This window comes from Mus caroli, unplaced genomic scaffold (genome assembly GCF_978045245.1).
Source record: "Mus caroli unplaced genomic scaffold, Mus_caroli_1 scaffold_2, whole genome shotgun sequence".
Classification (NCBI taxonomy): domain Eukaryota; kingdom Metazoa; phylum Chordata; class Mammalia; order Rodentia; family Muridae; genus Mus; species Mus caroli.
The window spans coordinates 170,239,171-170,263,499 of NW_028227257.1; the positions used below are offsets into that span (position 1 = coordinate 170,239,171).

A 24,329-nucleotide genomic window follows, 5' to 3' on the forward strand; every position below is an offset into this window, starting at 1 on the left:
AGAGCTCCGGGGTACTGGTTACTTCATACTGTTGTTCCACCTATAGGGTTACAGATCCCTTTAGCTCCTTGGGTATTTTCTCTAGCCCCTCTATTGGGGGCCCAGTGATCCATCCAAAAGCTGACTGTGAGCATACACTTATGTGTTTTGTAGGCCCTGGCGTAGTCTCACTAGAGACAGCTGTATCAGGGTCCTATCAGCACAATCTTGCTAGTGTATGCAATGGTGTCAGGGTTTGGAGGCTGCTTATGGGATGGATCCCTGGATATGGCAGTCTCTAGATGGTCCATCCTTTTGTCTCAGCTCCAAACATTGTCTCTGTAATTCCTTCCATGGGTGTTTTGTTCCCAATTCTAAGAAGGGGCAAAGTATCCAAACACTTTGGTCTTCATTCCTCTTGAGTTTCATGTATTTTGCAAATTGTAACTTATATCTTGGGTAATTTAAATTTCTGGGCTAATATCCATTTATCATTGAGTACATTATCATTTGAGTTCTTTTGTGATTGGGTTACCTCACTCAGGATGATGCCCTCCAGGTCCAACCATTTACCTAGGAATTTTATAAATTCATTCATTTTAATAGCTGAGTAGTACACCATTGTGTCAATGTACCCCATTTTTTGTATCCATTCCTCTACTGTGGGGCAACTGGATTCTTTCCAGCTTCTGGCTATTATAATTAAGGCTGCTGTGAACATAGTGGAGCATGTTTCTTTCTTACTAGTTGGAACATCTTCTGGATATATGCCCAGGACAGGTATTACAGGATCTTCCAGTAATACCATGACCAATTTTCTGAGAAACCGCCAGACTGATTTCCAGAGTGTTTGTACAAGCTTGCAATCCCACCAAGAATGGAGGAGTGTTCCTCTTTCTCCACATCCTCGCCAGGATCTGGTGTCATCTGAACTTTTGATCTTAGCCATTCTGACTGGTGTGAGATGGAATCTCAGGGTTGTTTTGATTTGCATTTCTCTGATGATTAAGGATGCTGAACATTTTTTCAGGTGTTTCTCAGCCATTCGGTATCCCTCAGTTGACAATTCTTTGTTCAGATCTGAGCCCCATTTTTATTGGGGTTATTTGATTTTCTGGAGTCCACCTTCTTGAGTTCTTTATATATATTGGATATTAGTCCTCTATCTGATTTAGGATAAGAAAAGAACCTTTCCCAATCTGTTGATGGCCTTTTTGTCTTATTAACGTTGTATTTTGCCTTACGAAACTTTGCAGTTTCATGAGGTCCCATTTTTTGATTCTAGATCTTACAGCACAAGCCATTGCTGTACTATTCAGGAATTTTTCCCATGTGCCAATATCTTCGAGGTTTTTCCCCACTACCTCCTCTATAAGTTTCAGTGTCTTTGGTTTTATGTGGAGTTCCTTTATCCACTTAGATTTGACCGTAGTACAAGGAGATAGGAATGGATCAATTCGAATTCTTCTACATGATAACCACCAGTTGTGCACAGCACCATTTGTTGAGAAAGCTGTCTGTTATCCACTGGATGGTTTTAGCTCCCTTGTGGAAGATCAAGTGACCATAGGTGTGTGGGTTCCTTTCTGGGTCTTCAATTCTATTCCATTGGTCTACTTTTCAGTCGTTATACCAGTACCATGCAGTTTTTATCACAATTGCTCTGTAGTAAAGCTTTAGGTCAGGCATGGTGATTCCACCAGAGGTACTTTTATCCTTGAGAAGAGTTTTTGATATCCTAGGTTTTTTGTTATTCCAGATGAATATGGAGATTGCTCTTTCTAATTCCTTGAAGAATTGAGTTGGAATTTTGATGGGGATTGCATTGAATCTGTAGATTGCTTTTGGCAAGATAGCCATTTTTACAATGTTGATCCTGCCAATCCATGAGCATGGGAGATCTTTCCATCTTCTGAGATCTTCTTAATTTCTGTCTTCAGAGACTTGAAGTTCTTATCATACAGATCTTTCACTTCCTAGTTAGAGTCACGTCAAGGTATTTCATAATATTTGTGACTATTGAGAAGGGTTTTGTTTCCCTAATTTCTTTCTCAGCCTGATTATTTTTTGTGTAGAGAAAGGCCATTGACTTGTTTAAGTTACTTTTATATCCAGCTCCTTCCCCAAAGCTGTTTATCAGGTTTAGGAGTTCTCTGGTGGATTTTTTAGGGTCTCTTATATATACTATCATATCATCTGCAAAAAGTGATATTTTGACTTCTTCTTTTCCTATTTTATCCCCTTGATCTCCTTTTGTTCTCGAATTGCTCTGGCTAGGAAAGACCATCCAGAGACAGCCCAACTTTGGAATCCACCCCATAAACAACCAGGAAACCCAGTCACTAGGCAGATGCCAATTCGATCCTACTGACAGGAGTCTGATATACCCGTCTTCTGTGAGACTCTGCCAGTGCTTGGCAAATACAGAAGTGGATGCTCTCAGTCATCCATTGGATGGAGCACAAGGTCTCCAATGAAGGACCCAGAGAAATACACAGGGAGCTGAAGGGGACTGAAGCCCCAAAGTAGGAAATTCAATATGAACTAACCAGTACCACCAGACCTCCTTGCAACTATACCATCAGTCAAAGAAAACACATGGTGGAACTTGTGGCTCTAGCTATATATGTAGCAGAGGATAGCCTAGTCGGTCATCAATGGGAGGAGTGGCCCTTGGTCCTATGAAGGCTCTAGGCCCCAGAATAGAGGAATGCCAGGGCCAGTAATAGGAGTTGGTGAGCTGGGAAGGAGGGTGAGGGGGGAAGTGATAGGAGATTTTTCAGAGCAGAAATTAAAAAAGGGGATAACATTTGAAATGTAAATAAAGAAATTATATAATAAAGAAAGAAAAGAAAAAATATATATACTGCATGATAAATTTATTTTTCAATTAAAATGAAGAAGAAATGTACTATTTTTCATATAAAGTATCTCTAGAAATTACTCAGCTATTCTTCCAGTTACATACATAGATCAGAATTATCCTTGGTTCCATAAACAGTAAAATCAACAAAATGAAATAAAGTGGTATAAGGAAAGTGAAATTCAAGGGATTCCTTTCATTTAAGAATATGTCAAATTTGTTCTTTAAACACAGTTTTATATTTTTAAGTTATTCTAATTCATGTGTTCATACAAATCTTAAATTCAACTATGCACATGTGGTTACCAGTTTAACTTTCATCTATAGGATGGAATACAGAACCCCCAATGGAGGAGCAAGAGGATGCACCAAAGGAGCTAAAGGGGTCTACAATCCTATAGGTGGAACAATGATATGGTCTAATCAGGACCCCTGGAGCTCATATCTCTTGCTGCATATGTAGCAGAAGATGGCCTATTCAGCCATCATTAGGAAGAGAGGCCCCATGGTCTAGCAAACTTTATATGCCCCAGTAGAAAGGAATGCCACAGCCAAGAAGTGGGAGTGAGTGGGTTGGGGAGCAGGACAGGGCGAGTGTATAGGGGAGTTTTGGGATAGCATTTGAAATGTAAATGAACAAAATAGCTAATAAAAAATAAGAACCCACTCTATAATAAAAAAAAGAAAGTTTAATTTTAATAATTAACTGAAAATGATAGATATTAACCCAAGAAATTGTTCATAAAACCACTAAAACCTTAGGGTATAGACAAAATAGTGTCACCTAAAGCTAAAACTGCATGTGATTAAAATATACTTTGATTTATCTAAAGGTGCATGTCACACCTCCCCTGTCATATCCAGAGGACAACACTGAAGAGATTCACTCCTCACATGACACGGGGACCATGGAGCTACAATTATTGTTAAATGCTGGCAAGAACCTCTCCCCACTCTGTCTTCTCAACAAAATCTAAAATCTAATTCAGATGCCACTTGGAAAGAAATGTAATATATACTAATTTTGTTCTATTTACTGACTCAGGTTAACAAAGGGGCATGTCTACAAAATGAGAATTTTTGAGTCACCTATCCAATTCAGTTGTTCATCAAAATTAAAATAGAATACTATCAAAAACCTGAAACACTGTAGAGAGGTAAAACCAGAACTAACCTTGTTAAGATATCCCACCAAGCTTTCCTCCTCGAAAATGGACTTAAATTGTTGTCCTCAACATGTGTTCCTACTCTGTTGAATCCAAGATCACTTTGAAGACTCCTGTCACAAGTTCTCACTGAGGCAAATGTGTTGTCAGTGTGGACTTGTGAAGGTCTGGTCGTCCTTTTCTCAGTGACAGCCCAGGACTTGGTGGGCTGTGTCTTCAGCTGAATGCTGGAAACACTGCAGAGGAAAATATGCCATGTCTCATACGTTTCCTAAATGGCTCCCCAAATTATATTTTAACAATTGCTTTAAGAAGAAGTGGGATTTCCCGTTAAACAATCTTTTATCAGTAAAAATATTTCAGAGAATACCCACCATAACTAATTCAAGTTTAAATTTGTGTAATTAGTTCAAACAATTCAAAGGTGATTTGTTTTTCCCATCAGTCATATACTTTTTTATTATATTGGTATCACATTGAATAAACCATTTTAGTTATCACAGATGTACAGAAAGTTTTAGAAAACTTAACATGTTTATACTATTTATAATTTCAGTGTCTAACAATGATATATGATACACATTTTTATTTTTAATAAAAAGCACTGAAAACTGGTCCTAATTTTAACCACCCTCAAATTTTCCAAGGTCTTATCCCCTCCCTACAGACCCAACTCCATGCCTTTTCCTTATATTTCTTTGTGAAAGGCAAGCAACAAAGCAGACCAAAAAGCATACACACACACATTCACAAAGTCAGAAACCACACATACAAGCAAAAATCAATAGGACAAAGAGTATGTCTAAACTGCCTGAGCAGACTCATATCCCAGCTGGACCTCCATTCTCCAGCCACCTGTCTGCCCACCTCCTTTGTATCTGCTGAGCCTCAAGCATACAGGTAAAATTCCTTTCTCCCATTCATCTCCCCTGCTTTCTGAATCTGCTGGAGCAAGCTCAGCTGCTTTGAGCAGCCTGTTATCCCAGTGGAACCTCCATTACTCCCCCATTCTCTCTGTACACCTTCAATAGATCTGCAGCTACTTAACCACACAGACCTGCAGATCTGGAACCATACAATTCAAGAATATCAATCAGAGGCCTACCATACCAGGACTACTGAGTTTAAGCCCCCCAATACCTACTATAAAAGATACATCAAGGGAACAAAGTCATACTAATGGATAGCAGCCATCAAAAGAACATAATTAACAAAAGCCAGGCTAATTTGACACCTTGAGAGCACAGATACCCTTCTACAGCAAGTCCTGGATAGCTTACCACTACTGAAAGACAAGAAAATTACCTTTGATTCAATCTTATAGAAATGGTAGAGGCCTTTATATAAGAAATGAATAAATACCATAAAGAAATATATGAAAATCCAACCAACAGGTGGAGGTCTTTAAAGACGAAACAACAACAACAAAATCCTCTAAAAATATACAGGGAAATACTACTAGACAGGTGAAAGAAATAAATAAAACTCTACAAGACGTGAAAGTGGAGATATAAGGAAAACACAAACTGTTGGAATCCTGGAGTTAGAAAACCAAGGAAGAGAAGAGGAACAACAGATTAAAAACAGAACCAACAGAATACAGGTAATGGAAGAAAGAATCTCAGACATAGAAAATACCATAGAAGAAATAAATCCCATCCCATATTCACACCTCTGACCCCTAAAGGTCTCTGTCTGAAAGAGTAGCAGGGATGGAAATGGAGAGGAGCCTGAGCAAAAGAAGGTCCAGCAACAGGCCCAAAGTGTGATTCAGCTCAAACAGCGGTCCCAAGGCCTGACCCTTTTACTGAGGCTATAGAATACTCATAAAAAGGGATCTATCATGACTGCCCTGTGAAAGACCCAGCAAGCAGCTGAAAGAGTCTGATGCAGATATTTGCAGTCAACCACTGGACATAAGCAGCTGGCCCCTGTTGTTGAATTAGGGAAGGCTAAAAGAAGCTGAGGAGAAGGGCAATTCTGTAGGAGGACCAGCAGTCTTAATTAATCTGGACCCATGAGATCTTTCAAACACTGGACCACCAATCAGACAGCATACACCAACTGATATAAGGCCCTCAACACACATATACTAGAGGACTTTTGGGTCTTTGTTCATTCACATATGATGCATCGAACCCTCAAGGGACTGGATGCCCCCAAGACTATAGAGGTCAGATGAGCTGGGGAATGGGGTTATCCACGTGGAGATGGGGTGGGGTGGGGAGGAGGTGTGTGATGTGGAGCAGTCAGAGGGTGGATGGGGAGGGGCTGGGAATGGAATATAGAGTGGAAAAAATGAATTACAAGTAATATTAAATTTAACAAAAAGAAAGAAAGAAATCAGTCAACGAAAATGTTAAATCAAAAAATTTCCTGACACAAATCATCCTGGAAATCTGGGATACCATTAAAAGACCTAACCTAAGAAAAGGAGCAATAGAATAAGAGGAAGGTTCTCACGTGCAAGACCCAGACCTATCAGATTCACACTAAAACTTCTCAAGAGACACTCTAAAAGCTGTAGAAGGGCATGGTCAGGTACCTTACAATGTCTCAAAAAAGCCTACCTAGACTATTCTCCCCAGCAAAACTCTCAATCACCATAGACAGAGGAAACAAGATATTTGAAGACAAATTCAAATTCAAACAATAGTTATCCACAAATCCAGTCCTATAGAAAATACAAGAAGAAAACCTCTAAAGCAAGGAGGATAACTATATTCAAGAACACACAGAAAATAAATAATTACTTGCCAGAAAAAAACAAGGGAAGCCCATACAACTACACAAACACTAACAGCACCACCATCAATATAACAGGAAATAACAATAAGTGGTAAAAAATATATCTCCACATCAATGGACTCATTGCCCCAATAAGAAAACAGAGGCTAAAGAAGTGATGCAAAAAGAGATCCATCATTCTGCTGCATACAAGAAAAAAAATCTCAGAGATAAAGGCAGCTATTACCTCTGAGTAAAGGGCTGGAACAAAGCCTTCCAAGCAAACATATCTAAAATGCAAGCTGGAGTATCCATTATAATATATAATAAAATAAACTTTCAACAAAAATTAATCAGAGAGTCAGAGAAAGGCACTTCACACTAATGAATGAAAAAAAAAAATCTACCAAGTAGAATATACCAAACAAATCTAGCAAACAAAACAACAATAAAAACAATTTGAAGGATAATTTAGTGACCTATACTTTGACGTATGAATTGGAGTCAAAAGTATTCCTTTTTTTTTTTTTACAAAAAAATAATTTTGGGGATTTCTGTGGAAGAGAGTGCTTTAAATTAATTTTGGAATACAAAATACTTTCAGCCAATATAATACTAGACACAGAGCTGTCCAGTGGAGGTGCATGCCTTTAATCCCAGCACTTGGGAGGCAGAGGCTAGTGGATTTTGGAGATTGAGGCCATCCTGGTCTACAGAGTGAGTTCCAGGACAGCCAGGGCTACACACAGAAACTCTGGCTCAAAAAGACAAAAATCAAAACAACAAAATACAAAATACAAAAACAAAAACAAAACAAAAGCCCCAACAACACAAGTAATCAAATTTAAAACACTGGAGTACAGATCTAAGGAGCAAATTCTCAATGGAGTAATCTCAAATGACTGAGAAGTGCTTAAAGAAATGTTCAAAGTCTTTTGTCATCAGCGAAAGGCAAATCTAAACAACTCTAAGACTCCATCTTACACCTTTCAGAATGGCTAAGGTTAAAAAACTCAAGAGATACCACATGCTGGCAAGAGTGGGGTTGCAAACTGGCACAACCACTTTGGAAATCAATTTGGTAGGTTATCTGAAAACTGAGAATCCTTCTACCTCAAGACCCAAATTTGCCACTTCTAGGCATATACCCAAACATGTTCCACCATTCCACAAAGACATTTGCTCAGCTATGTTCATACCAGTTTTATTTGTAATATCTAGAAACTGGAAACAACCTGGATGTTCCTCACTTAAGAAGGGATAAAAGAAAAATGTGGTACATCTAAACAATGAAATACTATTCAACCATGAAAAACAAAGACATCTTTAATTTTGCAGGCAAAATTGAGACTGTCATCCTGAGTGAGGTAACCCAATCTCAAATGGACATGAACAGTATGTATTAACTCATAATTGTTTAATAGCCATAAATAAAGGACATTCATATTGCATTCCATGAACCCAAGGAGACTAGACTGAAGGAGGGCACAAACAAGGATGCTTGAGTCTCACTTGGAAGGGAGAATGGAATAGTGGTGGAAGTCAGATGGAGGGAGGAAACGTGGTGAGAGAGGATAATAGAACAAGAGTGGGGGTTGGTGTGTTCAGAGTGTGGAGGGTCACAGGGGGATGTCAGGATTGCCATAAGAATTAATGGAAATCTGCAAATTACTGGAGAGAGGGGAGATAGAATTGATCTCCAAGAAAGACAGAGAGGGGAGGAAAGATAGGGGAGGAGCCCAAAAATCAATGGGGGTGTCCTTAGCAGTGACTCACAGCATTGAGGATATAAAGCGTTAGAAGGCTGCCTCCTGTGGCCAGGCAGGGTCTCCAGTTTGGCAATAGGACACCAACCCACCCGCTCAACTTCTGATGCAAAAATCTGATGGAGCAGAGATTGAGAGAACAGCCAACCAATAACCAACCCAACCTGAAACCCATCTCTTAGGCAAGTACCTATCCCTGACACTATTGATGATACTCTGTTATGCTTGCAGGCTAGAATCTAGCATGGCTGTCCTTTTAAAGGCCCCAACAGCCAACTGACACAGATGCGCACACTTTCAGCCAAATAGTGCATGCAGCTTGGGGCCTCTTAAGAAAGAATGAGAGGAATGATTGCAGCTCATGAGGGGATAGGAATACCAACAATTCAGCTAAGGTGGACACCCTTGGGGATCTCAGAGTCTGAACCATCAACCAGCCTGGGCCTCCCTACACATATGTAGCAGAAGTGCACCTTGGTCTTTATGCAAGTCCTGAACAAGTAGAGTGGGGGCTATCCCAAAAGCTGTTGTCTGTACATGCGATAAGTTCATCTAGCTGGGCAGCTTGTCTGGCCCCAGTGGGAGGGAAAGCACATAGCCCTGCAGAACCTTGAACTTTCATGTTGGGGGAAAGCCAGATTGTCCCCACCCACTCATAAGTCAAGGGGAGTGGGGGAAGAAGGAATGATTGTGGAAAGGGTTGACCAGGAGGACAGCGGTGAACGGGGTGTAAGTTGAGAAATTAAATAGTAAATTTAAAAAGCCTAAACAAATCAATATGATTTTTAAAAACTATATAAATGGCATTTATTGTTCTTTGTACTGACCAACTACTTAGCATGTGGCCTAAAGTATGACAATTTAAAAAACTTTAGAGAGGTTGAAAAGGTAAGCAAAGAGACATGACTTTATAAGCAACTCTACTGCCTTCTAGAAGGGTTGTACTTATAAACTTCTGGATGCCACTGAATTTAAAGTGTAACAAGTTAAGAAATGTTGAGTTGGTTTATACATTAATTTGCTTCAGAGTCATAGGCATTTAAATATGCATAAATTTGTAAACCACATCTACTTCAAATATACAATTAAATGGCAAATTGAAACCTTTTACTGCATGTATTTGGTGAGTCAGGTTAGGAATACGTAACTATCCCTCAAATATTTTCAATCATTACTTCCCACTCTCCATACCTTTTATAGTTGCTTGGAGATATTATGAGCAACAAGATTTAGGGAGAACTCAATAACGGAGTCAGTGATCACAAAATTAATTAAGTCTACCCACTGAGACCAGTAGTCCATAAGATCTTCATTGAGTTACTAGATGTGGGGCCTGATCTTTTGCCATTCATGCAGCCCTCCCTTCCATACTGAATGCACAATTTTCGTTAGCCCTTTTGTAAACTATGCTTCTCTTCATGCCTGCAGTAGTCCTTAAGGTCAAAGGCAAGTGTAGTTCCTTATGTAAAGTAGGGAAGTTTTAATGTACAGTTTGCCTCCAGATTTCCTCCATGTAACACACAAATTGCCTATTACAGAGAGATAACATCCCAAGAGCCAGAATAATAGACTTTGTGGTGTGTGCTACATCCTTTGTGTTTCTATGATAACCTTCCTTTAAACACTTCTACTTTAGTAAACATTGATGAGAAGAATCCCAAAATTACAGCTGTATGAATTAGGAACTGGAAATTAGCAATGTGCATATGTACTTAGCTGAATGTCCACACCTCAAGTTAGCTTATACTATTAATTTTTTATTGGGTATTTATTTCATTTAAATTTCCAATGCTATCCCAAGCTTATACTATTATTAAAGGGAAAGAAAGTTTGATTGAACTTAGCCCGGCAGTTGGGGAATGCTGCCTGTCCTACACAAGTGTTTTAATGGGAAGTACATTAAGGATATTATTTCTGGAAGGTAATATTCTTTCAGATCCTAATAAGCACGTGAGTCATTTCACTACAGAATACAGTTTAAATTCAATCCACTGGCTTTCTAGGCTTCTAGACTTACTTTTCAAGTTCATATTTTAACAATTCTTCATTTTTCAGTTCAGCTGTACAGAGTTTTTTCTGTACTTTCAGTTCTTTTTTCAAAGAAATTGTATTAGATTGTATGTCCACCATCTCAGCTTTAATATCATTATTTCTGCGCTCCATTGACATGATATACTCTTGTCTTTCATACTCTTTCTGTTGGTCATAGTCAGCCTCTTTCTAAAGAACATTATAAAGACACATTTTAAAATAGGACATCCAAGGAGAGTTCAAAGGGTTTAGGAAGAGTGGTTGGTTTGATCAAAATACCCAGTATGCATATTTGAAATTACCAAGATCAAACCAAATGACTTCAAATAAAAGAAATTCTGTTTAAATTACAAATATCACTGTATTTATTCTAAATAAAGGAAACACTTATTTGAAATATAACTATCCAACAAATTATTGTGTAATTTTCTTTACATTTCAATCTACAAGGCAAAGAATATTTTAAATGAAAGAGAAAGGGGTAGGAGTTCAAATACTATTCAACAACATCAAGTGCATTTAAGCAGAATTTTTTAAAAAATTCTTCCTGTGGTGCTGTAGACTGAACCCAGGGACTTGTGGATGACAGAGAGCTATCCAACCATAGCACTACATCCTCATCCCTGAAGTATCCATAAAATAATTCCAAAATTAATAATATAGTACAATTTTATAGTAAAGCATGGAACATATAAACAACTGAAGTTCATTATCATATCCACAGCACAATTATTTTCTTTCTCACAAATTTTCAAGTAATCTCAAAGATTACATGATTCCCTATTGAAAACAGGAATTCTGAAAGATGAATTCTTTTTGCACTAATAGACAAATCTAAGATGATTATCAATAAAAGTGGATTGTTTCTTTTTCCAAAAATCTACAACAGAAGTTGCCATGAAACACAGAAGAAACACATACAATCATAAACACAATACATTGAAAATGAAATTTGAGGTGGAGTTAATTACAGCACATGACAGATGACTGTATTCACCTGTAATAATCGATTCACTGTGTTTATTTCTTCCATTACTTGAAACCTGTGTTGCCTTTCAATGGCTTTTCTGTGCTTTTCTACCTCACTGCGCTCTATCATGTTCTGGTCCATATGGGTTTTTAGGCTGAGTATTTTCTCTTCATGCTGTTGTACTTTGTGCTCTAGCATCTCACACTTCTCCTGGGGTGCTGCCATCTCTGCTGACTTCTGCTGCATGGCATTATTTTCATCATTCAGGCATTTCCAGTGGGATTGTGCTTGTTGTAGTTTTGTTTCGATACTTTGAAGCTGAGTGAAAACAATTAATATTGTCTAGTCATGCAGCAGGCAGAAAAAAATAGCACACCACCAATAGGAATTTCAGCATGAATTCAATTGAATTCATCATGAATTTCATCAATTTCAGCATGAACCCAGACTTTACACATGGTTGGCAAATTCACACCTTCATTCATTACATTAATGAATTATTGATAACATTAAATCTAAAAAAATCCAACCAAATCAAACAAACAACAGAGAGAGACAGACAGAGAGAGAGAGAGAGAGAGACAGAGACAGAGACAGAGACAGAGACAGACAGAGAAAGAGAGAGAGAAAGAGAGAGAGAAAACCTATAAACTGTTTTCCCAATCAGATCAGGAAAACTCCCTAAGCATTAATTATCAGGTACGTAAGTGAGGTTCTTATCTGTCTTTTAGCTAATTTAATATTGGTATGATTGTCAAATCATTGTGTTTCTTAGAACAGGCATTTCTTTAGTTTGTTTTTTTTTTTTTATAATTGGTTTATTCTGGTTTATGCATGAAAAACCCTACCAAATGAAGGTACATAAAACAACATGAAGTAATATAGACCTTTTTGTTAAATTATATAACAACATTCTGTTTCATAAGACAGTGGAAGGTACTGTCAGGTGACATGTGGATTAGAAAAAGGCAGCAAGCATATAGAAGTGAAACTAAGGCTGGGTGGTGGATGAGTAAAGTTTGAAGTATATTTTCCTATACATGAACTTAAAAGTTGAATAAATCAATTTACTAATTACTAGTACTATTAAATTAATAAATTAAATAAAAACAATTAATTACAAAAATTAATTGAAAATTAATTTTGACAACATAAAATATACATTCAATTTTAAGAACAAGCATTTATTTCTTCCTCACAGATAATAAAAGGCAATTTAACTGGAAAACTCATTTGAAATGGAAAAAAAGTAGTTAAATAAGAAAAATAAAGCTAGAGTATATATCCCTTCCAAGAAATGAAGAAAATACAAGCTTATATTTAATTTGAGAAAATTGGATTTATTTTCTCTTTTCCAAGATTCCTAATGTTTACTTCTCCTTGCTTCTGTGGAAAAGTCCATCTCATCTCCTTCTAGACTGAAATTTTTTTCCATGTCATAAAAACTACTTTTGAAACTTATTGATTCCAACTATATTTGAAAAATTATTTATCTTTGATGAATCAAATCTCTGAAATTTAGAGGTATACACAATGATGTCTTCATATGAGTTTAAAAATTATTTCATGAGTCATGATCAATAAAATCCAGACTGAACCATATTTTTTCAATAGAAGGAGGAATATGCACAAAAATTGTTGTTTCTGGACTTATAGAGTCTGGAACTTGGTTCCTGTGACTCAAGTTTGGGCAGGAGCATGCATACCAAATGGGTTTAGAACAGCATACAAATTTTAAGACACAAATAGGACACATTTTCAATCTAAAGGGACAGTTGTTTTTTTTTAATATGACCTCATGTTTTCAAAAATTTCCAAACTCTTTATATTTACATTGTACTAAATTAGATGATTTTTTTATCCCAAATTAATTTAAATGTACCTCCTCTCTTAGTTTAAACACCATATTTTCACAGAGAGTTGTACTTGAAGCTCTGGAATCTGAAAACTCTCCATTTTTATGTGCATCTGAGTCTTCCTCCATCATTGTGCACAGATTCTCAAACCTAGAAAAATATGTAAAACAAGTAAGGTATTATTATTATTGTATGTGTCTGTGTTCATGTGTATTTGTATTGTTTTTTGAGGCAATCTGTTTTTGAACACTCGATCCTCCAGACTACTTCACAAGTGTTTGGATTATAGATATGAGAATATGCCTGGCTAATAACTGGAATTTTTAAATTATAAACATTTACTATATTTTATGTAGGTAATATGTTTTATCATATGAAAGAAAAATTTATGTTTATGAACCATTCTCATAAATATGATTGTGTGACTACTTTAAAATATTATGAGATTGAAACCTGAATTTTAAAATAAAAATGTAGAAATATAAAGGGTAAATAAAGTATTAATATAGGAATCATAAGTAGAATTGTAATAAATATCATGTATTATATTTTCATATATCAAATTAATCATTTACTTATTATTTTCTTTTTGATTTGACTGTGTATGTGTGCATCTGTGTATAAATATGTTCACGGGAATGCAAGTGGCCTCATTGGTCAGAAACACTGAAATTTCAGAAGCTGAGTTATAGGCAGTTAGATGCTACTTGAAGGTGAATGCTAGGAACTGAAATTAGATACCAATATTCTGTTGGTTAATTTTGTTGTTGTCTTGTTTTGTTTTTGTTGGTGCTGTTCACTTTTATCAAGTTGACAGAAGCAAGTTTCATTTGACAAGAGTGAAACTTTACTGAGAAAATGTATCTATCATACCTTTATGTAGACATGACTGCAGGAACATTTTCTTGTCTAATGCTCGATGGGAGGAGGCTCAGATCACACATACACACAAATGAATACATACATCCAAGATACACAAACGCATATAAATAAAAACAATGCATTCCACATAGTGGAACCAAGTATGTAAGCACCTTGGTTAAGTTCCAAATAACAAATTAAAATTTAGAATGATGACAAAAAAAAAATGTCTTTTAGGGATAGCTGGGGAAAGAAGAGAGTCCAGGCAGTGCTTTAAGATATAGGTGGTCAAATCTAGAAATACAGGAAAGACTTGAAAATATCTATGGTAGTTTGAAGAAGTGTTTGAACACTTGGGCTCCAGTTACTGGTGCTGCTTAGTCAGGTTGCAGAAACTTCAGGAGGCAGAGGCTTTTTGAAGGAAGTAGACCATCGAGGAGGGCATGGTTTATACACTTACCCCACATCCTAGTCCCTTTCTCTGTCTACCTGCTATGAATGTATGGAACTGTGGTCAGCCAGCCTCCTCTTTCTGAAGTCATGCTCTGCTTTCCTAGCTATTGTGGACTCTGTCCCTCTGGAAATATACTCCGTTTATTCCTGAAGTTGTCTTTGGTCATTGTATTTTATCTTAGCACCAGGTGAGTAACTAATACAAGTTTTTAAGAAGAAATCTAGAGACCAGATAGTGGAGTTTTCTTAGTGCAGTTTTCACAAAATGCAGAAGATGCAATATTGTATGCATAATGTTAAATCACAGGAAATTATTAGTTATACTTCAGAGAAATCAAAATTAAAATAAAAACAAAAGCAGCCTGCTATTTAGGAGACTCAAAAGTTATGAGAAATTTTGTATTTTTTTTCAGGTAATAGAAATACAAGTCCAAAGTTTTTCATGTTATTTATCATTCTGTATATTCATTCATAGACAGGGAGGGAGGGAGGGAGGGAGGGAGCAAGAGAGGAAGAGGGAGAGAAAGGGGCAAGGAGGGAGGGAGAGAGTGAGGGATTGAGGGAGGGAGAGAGAGAGGGATTGAGGGAGGGAGAGAGAGAGGGATTGAGGGAGGGAGAGAGAGAGTGAGAGATCTGCTCTATGTCTGTGGATTCTGTATTCAGGACCTCTAAAAGATGTAAACTAAGACTTCTCCTGTGCTAAGAATGCACAGGCATTTGACAATGTTCCGAAAATAACAGAGCATAATAGTCATTGAGTGATATATTAGTTATCCAGTTAGGGCTCTTATTGCTGTGATGAAACACCAGAACTGAAACATCTTGGAAGGAAAGGGTTAATCTACTTTATACTTCCAAATCACTGTTCATCATTGAAGGAAGTCAGGACAGAAACTCAAGCTGAGCAGGAACCTGGGGGTAGGGACTTGTGCACAGGCCATGGAAGGGTGCTGCATACTGGCTTGTTCAGCCTGCATTCTAATAGAACCCAGGACCACTGACCCAGAAGTAGCCCTACCCACAAGGAGCTAGGCCTTCCCACTTCCATCACTAAGTATAAAAATGTCCTACAAGCTTACCTACAACTAGATCTTCTGGAGTCATTCTCAGTTGAGGCTCCCTTCTCTAGATGACTATAACTTGTGTCAAGTAGACATAAGACTAGGCAGCACAGAGGCCAGAAAGGAAAGCTGCTTATGGGATTGCTGCTCATATTTTGTGTGACCTGATTTCTCTTATACCCCAGGATCACCTGCCAGTGGTGGAACCTATCTGCAATGATCTGATTACCCCACACTCAACAGTAATGAAGAAAATATCTGCACAAGCTTCTCTATAGGCAAATCTTCATAGAGGCATTTTCTCAATTGTGATTCTCCTTTCTCAGGTATGTCTGGTTTATGTCAAATTTACAAAACCAACCAGGACAATTATTGATTACATATAATTTATAGATATCTTAAATAAAAAAAGATACAGGTTAGTTGTTTTACATGAAAATTTAATACTTGTGGATTTTGAGCTCTCTTGGATACCATGGAACAATTCCTATATAGAAGATAAGTCACATGCATGTTACTTAGTTTATATAAACCTACATGTATATTTCTTAAAGTTTATATCTCAGCTTCATCAGGTTTAACTATGTTTATATTTCATTCATATTTGGATTATGAACGTGGAAAATTAGTATATTTTTCATGAGTCTATCTGAATAAAATATCATGACTAACTATTTAAATGTGAAAGAAAACCCAATTTTACCCATGTAAATTTTGATCTTTTATAATAAGCACACAAACAAGATATAGGTATTAATGTGCTGAAATATAGAATGAAAGAACAAAGACATATTTCAAAATACAAATCCAAAATACATTAGGAAGATTACAGTTGACATTAGAGAGCACTTTCACTGTCACTTATTGTGGTCAAAATCATCACAGATATGAGTAAATAATATTTGCCTTCCAAAATTTGAATTAATGTTATCAGATTTTTATATGAATTTTAAAATAGATCTGCTTGTTTTATTATAATCATGCAGATATGATAGAAATTTATATTTAGGTTTTGGTAAAATCACTCTTTAATCATGGGTGAGTGCTTTGGCAAATGAATGTCTTACCTGGCTATTTCTTTTTTTAGTTCGTTAATTCTTCTTTTCATTTTATCCAAAATCTGTTTCAGTGAATGTTTCAACTCTTCAGACTTGGAAAATATATATGAATAAAAATTTAAATGTAGAGATCCACTTTTCTTTCTTAGAAATATTACTTACCATGCATAATATGCTTAGACAATTTTAGAAAATATTTTATGAAATTGATACCTATGAATAGAGATTTCAAAATAATTGTTTTTACAACTGTCTTATGTGTATGGGTGTTTTGCAAGATGTAGTTCTGTAGGCTCAGGTCTAGCTAATGCCAGACCTGAGGAGAAGAGGTTACCAGATCCCAAAAGAGCTGGAGTTCCAAAAAACTGGGCGGTGCTGTGTGGATGCTGGTACCTGAACCCAGGTTTTGTGTAAGAGCAGCAAGTGCTCCTACACACTGAGTCATCTTTTTGGCCCCCAGTAATAACCTTTTACAGAAGAGCTCAGATATATGAGATTTTCATTATGACATCTTCTGAAATATAAATTTACAATTTTTTTTTTTTTTTTTTTTTTTTTTTTTTTCATTTATTATTATTTTTTTTTTAAATATTTTTATTACATAATTTCCTCAATTACATTTCCAATACTATCCCAAAAGTCCCCCATAGCGCCCCCCACTTCCCTACCCACCCATTCCCATTCTTTTGGCCCTGGCATTCCCCTATATTGGGGCATATAAAGTTTGCAAGTCCAATGGGCCTCTCTTTCCATTGATGGCCGACATACAATTTTTGTTTGTTAAACACAGCAAGTTTTTTTCCTAGCTCACTAATGTAGCCCTCTTTCTGGGACTCTTACTCTGGCTCTTCCTCAGTAAAGGGCACCTTGTTTCTCTAGTCTCTACTATACACCTTTATTCTAGGATTCTGACAGCACCTCCCAGGTTGAAGTCCCCCTCTCTTCACACTCTAACCCTCTCTCCCTCAAGACTCACCAGGGTTCTGCTATTAGAAGTGTCCATCTTCCTTGCTTGCCACAGTAACATTCCATCCTATTACCATATTCCAGTTGCACAAACAGAATCCACACACGCACTTTGAACTCTAACCTGTGGTTCCAGGACTCCATAGTTCTTCCCAGGCATAAACTCCACTCCCCACTCTAACCTGTGAGTGTCATTCCCTGGAAAGAGCTTGAGAGTCACTGGCAGAGTTATTCCATGACCAGTAGGAGCCTGAATTCTATCTTCCTTTGGGTACACTAACCCTCCTACTTCCTTTGGGTACACTAACCCTCCTATTTCTTCAGGACCACCTTTACCCTTGTTGCTATTATAATTAATGGTCCTAATTATTGCTCCTTCCTTGGCTATCCCAACCCTACTAAGTCTCCAAGACCATTACCCTCAATACTGAAGGACTCAATGCCTCTAACCATCATAAGCAGAGATCTCACTCTTTCAACCCTCAACCTCCCAGGACTTATGGCACTCACTTGGCAGAACTCATCTCCTTGTTTTGCTGTGTTCTTACCTTTCCCATCATCTGTAGACACACATGGATAGTTTTTCTTCCTCAGCAGAAAGAATATTCATACTCCCATCCCTATGCAACTTGGAGATAAAGACCCTATGACCCTCTTGGAGTGCCAACTGGTTCTGCTGCTCTGGTCAAGCCCTCGTTTCTCATCACAAAAGCACCCTAGCCCTGACATTGCCAGGACCTTTGGGGAGGATCTTCTTTACTCACAGTGTAGGGGTTGGGAGATGCTTGTTTCTTGGGGAGAGGCACTCTTAAGAGGCAAGACCTATTGGGAGTAGATTGGCCTTGTTGGAGGAAGTGCCTCACTGTGGCAGTGGGCTTTGAAGCTTCACCCATTTCTGAAAATATCTTTCTCCTAGCTCCCTGATGATGCCAGTCTTCTGACAGATTTTGGATCAAGATGGAGAACTCTCAGCTCCTTCTTTAGCACTATGCCTGCCTAAACACTACCATGCTTCATGCCTTGGTATTAAACTGAACCTTTGAACCTGTAAGATAGTCCCAAAGAACGTTTGTTCTTTATAAGTGTTGCCATTGTCATAGTGTCTGTTCCCGCAATAGAAACCTTAAGACACGCAAAAAGTGGTTTTGCCTACTCTCTTCTTGGGACCTTATCCAATTCAACAAGACATGTTCTAATCTAACTCACCCCTAATAGCACCTGCTGGTGAGCTCAGAAGCCATCCCTTTCTCTGGCAGACTAAGCATCACTTGGGTATCCTGTTCACAATTGGCACTGAGTGACTGCAAATGTGAGCTTCAAGTCAATCCACACTACTAGCCTTGACTTCTTATCTCAAGTCTCTCTATGCTTGTCTCCTTTCTCTTTCATTTCTCATAGAAAATCCCAGGCACCAGGGATGTGAGAGGGTCCCAGGACACGATGGGGATGTCTTTAGTCAAAATGACCATAAGTGGGCAAATGGAACCTGAAGAGACCACATCCAGTAGATAGATATGTTCCTGAGCTGAGGGATTTGGCAATCCACACATCTCAAAAATTTTGTCCCAGAATTGTTCCTGTCTAAAGAAAATTCAGAGACAAAACTGGAGCAGAGACTGAAGGAAAGGCCATCCAGAGTTAGTCCCAACTTTGCATCCATCTCATACACAGACACCAAACCCTAACAGTATTGATAATGACAAGATGTGCATGCAGTCTGGCATAGGTGTACTCTGAGATGCTCTACCAGCATCTGACTGAGACAGATGCATATATTTACACCCATTGCCCTGAGCCTGGGGTCCCCTATGGGAAGAATTAGGGGAAGGACTGAAGAAGCTGAAGGGGATTGCAACCCCATAGGATGTACATCACTATCAACTAATTGCACACCTCAGAGCTCCCAAGAACTAAGCCACCAACCAAAGAGCATACAAGGGCTAGTCCATGGCCCCTGCTACAGAATTGCCTTGTCTGGCCTCATAGTGAGGGTATGGGCTTGTTCATGTGGATGCTTGATGCCCTAGAGAAGTGGGATGCAAGAAGGGTGAAGTAGGAATGAATGAGTGGGTGGGGGAGCACACTTTTAGAGGCACAGGGGAGGATACAGAGGTGGAGTGCTCGTGGAGGGGGTCCCAAGAAGGGGGATAACATTTGAAATGTGAATAAATAAACTAATTACTAAAAAAGAGAGGGAGAACAAATACTAAAATCCTTCCAAAAATGTCATATGGTAGCATGATACTATAGAAGCTTCCTAAGGTATACACATAGACCCGTGTATAAAAAGAATGAAAAAAAAAAGTTACCCTACATGTTGAAATATAACATGTTGAAATCAATAATATAACCTGGAAACCTTGTTCCCACTAGCTATCTAGCCTTCATAGTGCTAGGAGCTGCAATGCATACTGCTAGAGGAGAAAAGAAATCAGCAATCTAACACAGATATGAACCCTGCTGCCTGCAACTGACTAGCATTGCAGAACATATCTGGTGGTAACTAAGACTCTTTAATATCCTGAAAATAATTGACCATTTTCTAATTGGATGTAAGGCCCATTCTATATGTCACACCCAAACCTGGAACCTTTTCTGAGCCCAGAACCTGTGACTAAATGGTTGATATCCTTAGTGGAGAGCCTACTACTAATGCACAGCTACATGGACAGAGAATTTAACTGACACTTAAGGACTCCAAACAAATAGTAACAATATGAACACATCAAATGTTTGAGCAGGGAGAATATTTGTATCTCCTAAAGTGTGGTTATATGGCACTGCTGGACACAGGAAAATTTCTTTTGAGTCTCACAGAATTAATACAAAATGGACTTCACAAGTGTGCACTTACCGGGGTTCTTGGAAGCTGTTCATTCTCTTTTGCTTGGCGTTGTATTGCAGCTTCTAGGTCTGAATTTTCAGCTGTGAGCCTAAAAAATGTTTTAGAATGATTGTGCATAACTGGCCACATTAGAAAATACCAAATGAGTTTCTGAAAAAACATGTGAATGATTACACAAATTCTGAAATGTTGAAAGATAGTGATTTGGAAACTGTATCACTTTTTGTGTGCCCCTTTATCTGTATAAACTTTAGCAATAATTTGAAGAAATGCACAGTTTTTGTTTTTGTCTTAGTGGGTATTAAACTTTCATGCATACAAAGCATACACACATTGAGTGAGAACCATCCACCAATTTAAACTTTGAACTTTAAGTAACTAAGACCAGAATTTTTTCCTGATTTCCAAAGTGTGTAATTACTATGAATGAAGCAACTTCTCTTTCTTCATTGCTTTCTTATAAACAATAGAGCTATTCAGCACAGTGCTTTCATTATAGACCTCTGTGAGTGACTCTCATATCCCAAGCTCTTGATGCAAAGTCTGTGTGTTCATAAAATACCTCACGCAATATAGTCAGTGCCCAGTGGTTCTGCTGCCAAAGACAGAAGGCTGCCATCTGATCTTTCCTGATAGATAGACCAGAGGTTCTCTGAAATGCTGAGCCAGTATTGTTTATTCTATCACGCTGACTTCTGAGCCATTACCTCAGTAGTGCGGAAAGTGATTAAAAAGGAAGTTGGTGCCACATCATCACTTCTATGATGAAACTGCCCATGTGCTTCTCTTAGACTTGGAGACTTGATTTGTGAGCATTTGGAAAACCTGGGAGCTGTGGTTTACAGTTGGCTCAAAATAAGGCTGGACTAATGAACCACTCTTGCATGAGTTCATAAGACAAGAACTCATTTACAACAGTGCAGATCATGAGCCTTCAGGTAGAATAAAGTACTCTTCTATAGCGTGGTCCTGAGGCCATACACATTAGATTCTGTCCTGGAGTTTAAAAGTAGTCAATCAGTTTATTTAGTAGAGGAAATATTCCAAAAATCATTAGAGTTCAGGCTATCACATTGTTAGTGCTCATGGTTTTAGCTTTGCTTACAGTGATATTCAAAAGTATAAAGGGAGAACAAGTGGGTCAAAAGTGTGCAGTTTAGTAAAAAATGGCGTGTCATCCTGGTGTTTATACAAGATGGTGAACCAGGTAAAAGGCCCAGCCACACTGAGAACAGGTTAGAACAGTTTGCATTAAGACTGCTGCCTTTGAGACAAGGCCAACCTTCAAAAGTCCAAGCCTAAAAGTAAGACAAAGTGCCAATGCATTCTTTAGGATAGCAGTGACTCTGAAGGGCACCATGAAGACATCCTCTGTGACACTTTGCTACAAAAAGCCAGATAGGGAAGTGAGTCTGGAGGTATGGCTGCCCTGTGACCACAGGCCTGGGCATTACTTGAGCTGCAAAAATCACTTCGTAGTAACCATTCTGGTGATGGTCTTGCAGTGTATGTCAAAATACAAGCGTAACATGGCAGTGGTGGGATGAAGTCATATTGCAGAGAAAAGCCAGTAAGGCAAGGCCATGTGTAGCTAGCTGTTAGAGTTCAGATAGAGGACATCTGAGTGGTTTGTGTGTTAAGCAGTGTAGGTGAATCCTAAGTTGTCAGACACTAAGAAGTGATAGGATGATGCAGGTGTCAGGAATAGGAGATTTTAAGTGAGAGAACTATCAGCAAATAAGTGGAACTGTCCCAAGAGTCAGACCACATGTGCTACAAGGCACTGCAGAGGCAGGCCTGCCCAGTCCTGGTGGAGCGTAGGTGGTACCCTAGACTGTGTATATGGAGCATGTGTTTCTTACGTTTGTCCTGCTGGGTTTCAATCTGCACTTGGTATAACATTCATTAATATTTCTCTATTATTATCTTTTGGTATATGTTAGGTAATAGACATGAAAACCTATGTAATTTTCAAATTTTTTGAAGTTTTATAAACTAGGAATTGGACTTGAAGTTCAAGGGTAAACTATGGATGAAATATGAATAATATGGAAACTACTAATATTATCTGGCTTTGAACTTAGACTAAGTAAATTATACATTCTGAGATGGCCGCTGGCCTGTGGGGGTCAGAAGCAGAGGGTTACAGTTTGAATCTCAAATAGGCACCATGTTTTAATGTTTTGCAGTTTTACCCCTAGACCTATTCCATTGACTTGTCCAACATGATAGGCAGAATGTCTCACACCCTATGAACCCCAATGAACCTTTGTAAAGAACCAGGAAAATTAACTTTTTTTACATTCTGGATCAAGATGTCTTCCCCACACATTGTGCTGATGTTAAATTAGAACACAGCCAGGAATTTTTTTTTTCATGTTGCTGTGGCTATGTAAATTATAGTACACCTATAATATCATTCAGCAACTGTAGTAGGAATGTCCACAATGCCTAATGTCACATTATCTGTGTAATTTCAGTGATATTTAAGGACCCATAGTCAAGGACTACTGCACAGTCCTTGGATAAATTTGCAAAGTTTTAAGCAGGAAAATCCCCTATAATGACTTTTGTTTATATATATCCACCTCACTATGATTTAAACATACATTATATACTGTGGCTCAGACAAGGTAATATTTGTGGTGTTGACTGTTTTGTCTGAGCAATGGACATGAAGTTTCTAACTCAAATTAGCAACTTCAAATGGAAATCCTTTGAAGACTACCCATCACTGTGTGAGCTACATACAATAACTGTTGTGTCCATTAATATGATTGCAACTGATCATCTTTTAGGTAGTGTGACAGTGAGTTTACATACATTGCACTGAGTCATTTATTATATGACTTGAAAGTGAGTCATGACAGCATATGAGAAGCATGAAGCCCTGAACACACCACACTACATCATGAATGTTCACAGATTCCATTGAGCAAGCCATTTTGTACATTTGTAAAAACGTATGGGTTATGGTCTTTACTGCTTTGCTGGAATGATCATGTAACACAGTACATTCAGGATCTCTCAGCTTAAGCAGGAGGTAATGGATAAGACCATGGGAAGTATCACAAGCACTGATGTGAAAATAGGATACTGTGGAATCAATATTCCTTAGTCAATTAAAGTCAGTTCTCATGCAGTATTATTTTAACATCCATGGTGGGAAATACTTATAACTGCAGTACCTCAAAGTGTAAGGCAGTTTAGTTCAGTTCCTTCACCTATTTGATTGTGTTTTTCTGTATTTGTTTAAGGGATTAATGTGTTTCCTCTTTAAGGGCTTCTACTTGTTTACCTGTGTTCTCTTATATTCTTTTAAGGGAGTAATTTATGGACTTAAAGTTCTCTATCATCTACATGAGATGAGAATTTACATCTGAATATTGATTATCAGGTGTGTTGGGGTATCCATGGCTTGCTGTGGTGGGAGGACTGAGTTCTGATTTTGCCAAGTAGTATTGATTTCTGTTGCTTATGTTCTTCTGCTTGCCTCTGACCATCTGGTTATCTTTGGTGTTAACTGGCCTCACTGTCTCTGACTGGAACCTGTCCCTCCTGGAAGCCTGTGATCCTGTGATTCAATGATCCTGGATGTGTCAGAACTCCTGGGGGTTAAGCTGCATCTGGGTGGGGCTGACTGGGTGGGGATCCAGTGTACAGGTTCTGCTCAGAGAACAGGTGCAAACTGGAAGGAGCATGGATCTCTGACTAGGGCAGGTCCTAA

The 24,329-nt window shown here is 38.1% G+C and overlaps 1 protein-coding gene across 1 annotated transcript in view; it reads right to left on the reverse strand.

Annotated features, from left to right (window-relative positions):
• Nucleotides 1-24,329, reverse strand: part of LOC147005977 (coiled-coil domain-containing protein 144A-like) — a 153,612-nt gene that overhangs the window by 108,713 nt on the left and 20,570 nt on the right. Inside the window, exons 8-12 of the mRNA XM_085828703.1 lie at nt 20,612-20,690; nt 16,801-16,883; nt 13,385-13,508; nt 11,530-11,820; nt 10,519-10,721 (exon numbers count right to left, since the gene is read on the reverse strand). Coding sequence (XP_085684829.1) covers nt 10,519-10,721; nt 11,530-11,820; nt 13,385-13,508; nt 16,801-16,883; nt 20,612-20,690 — 780 coding nt within the window. The remainder of the gene's footprint in view (nt 1-10,518; nt 10,722-11,529; nt 11,821-13,384; nt 13,509-16,800; nt 16,884-20,611; nt 20,691-24,329) is intronic.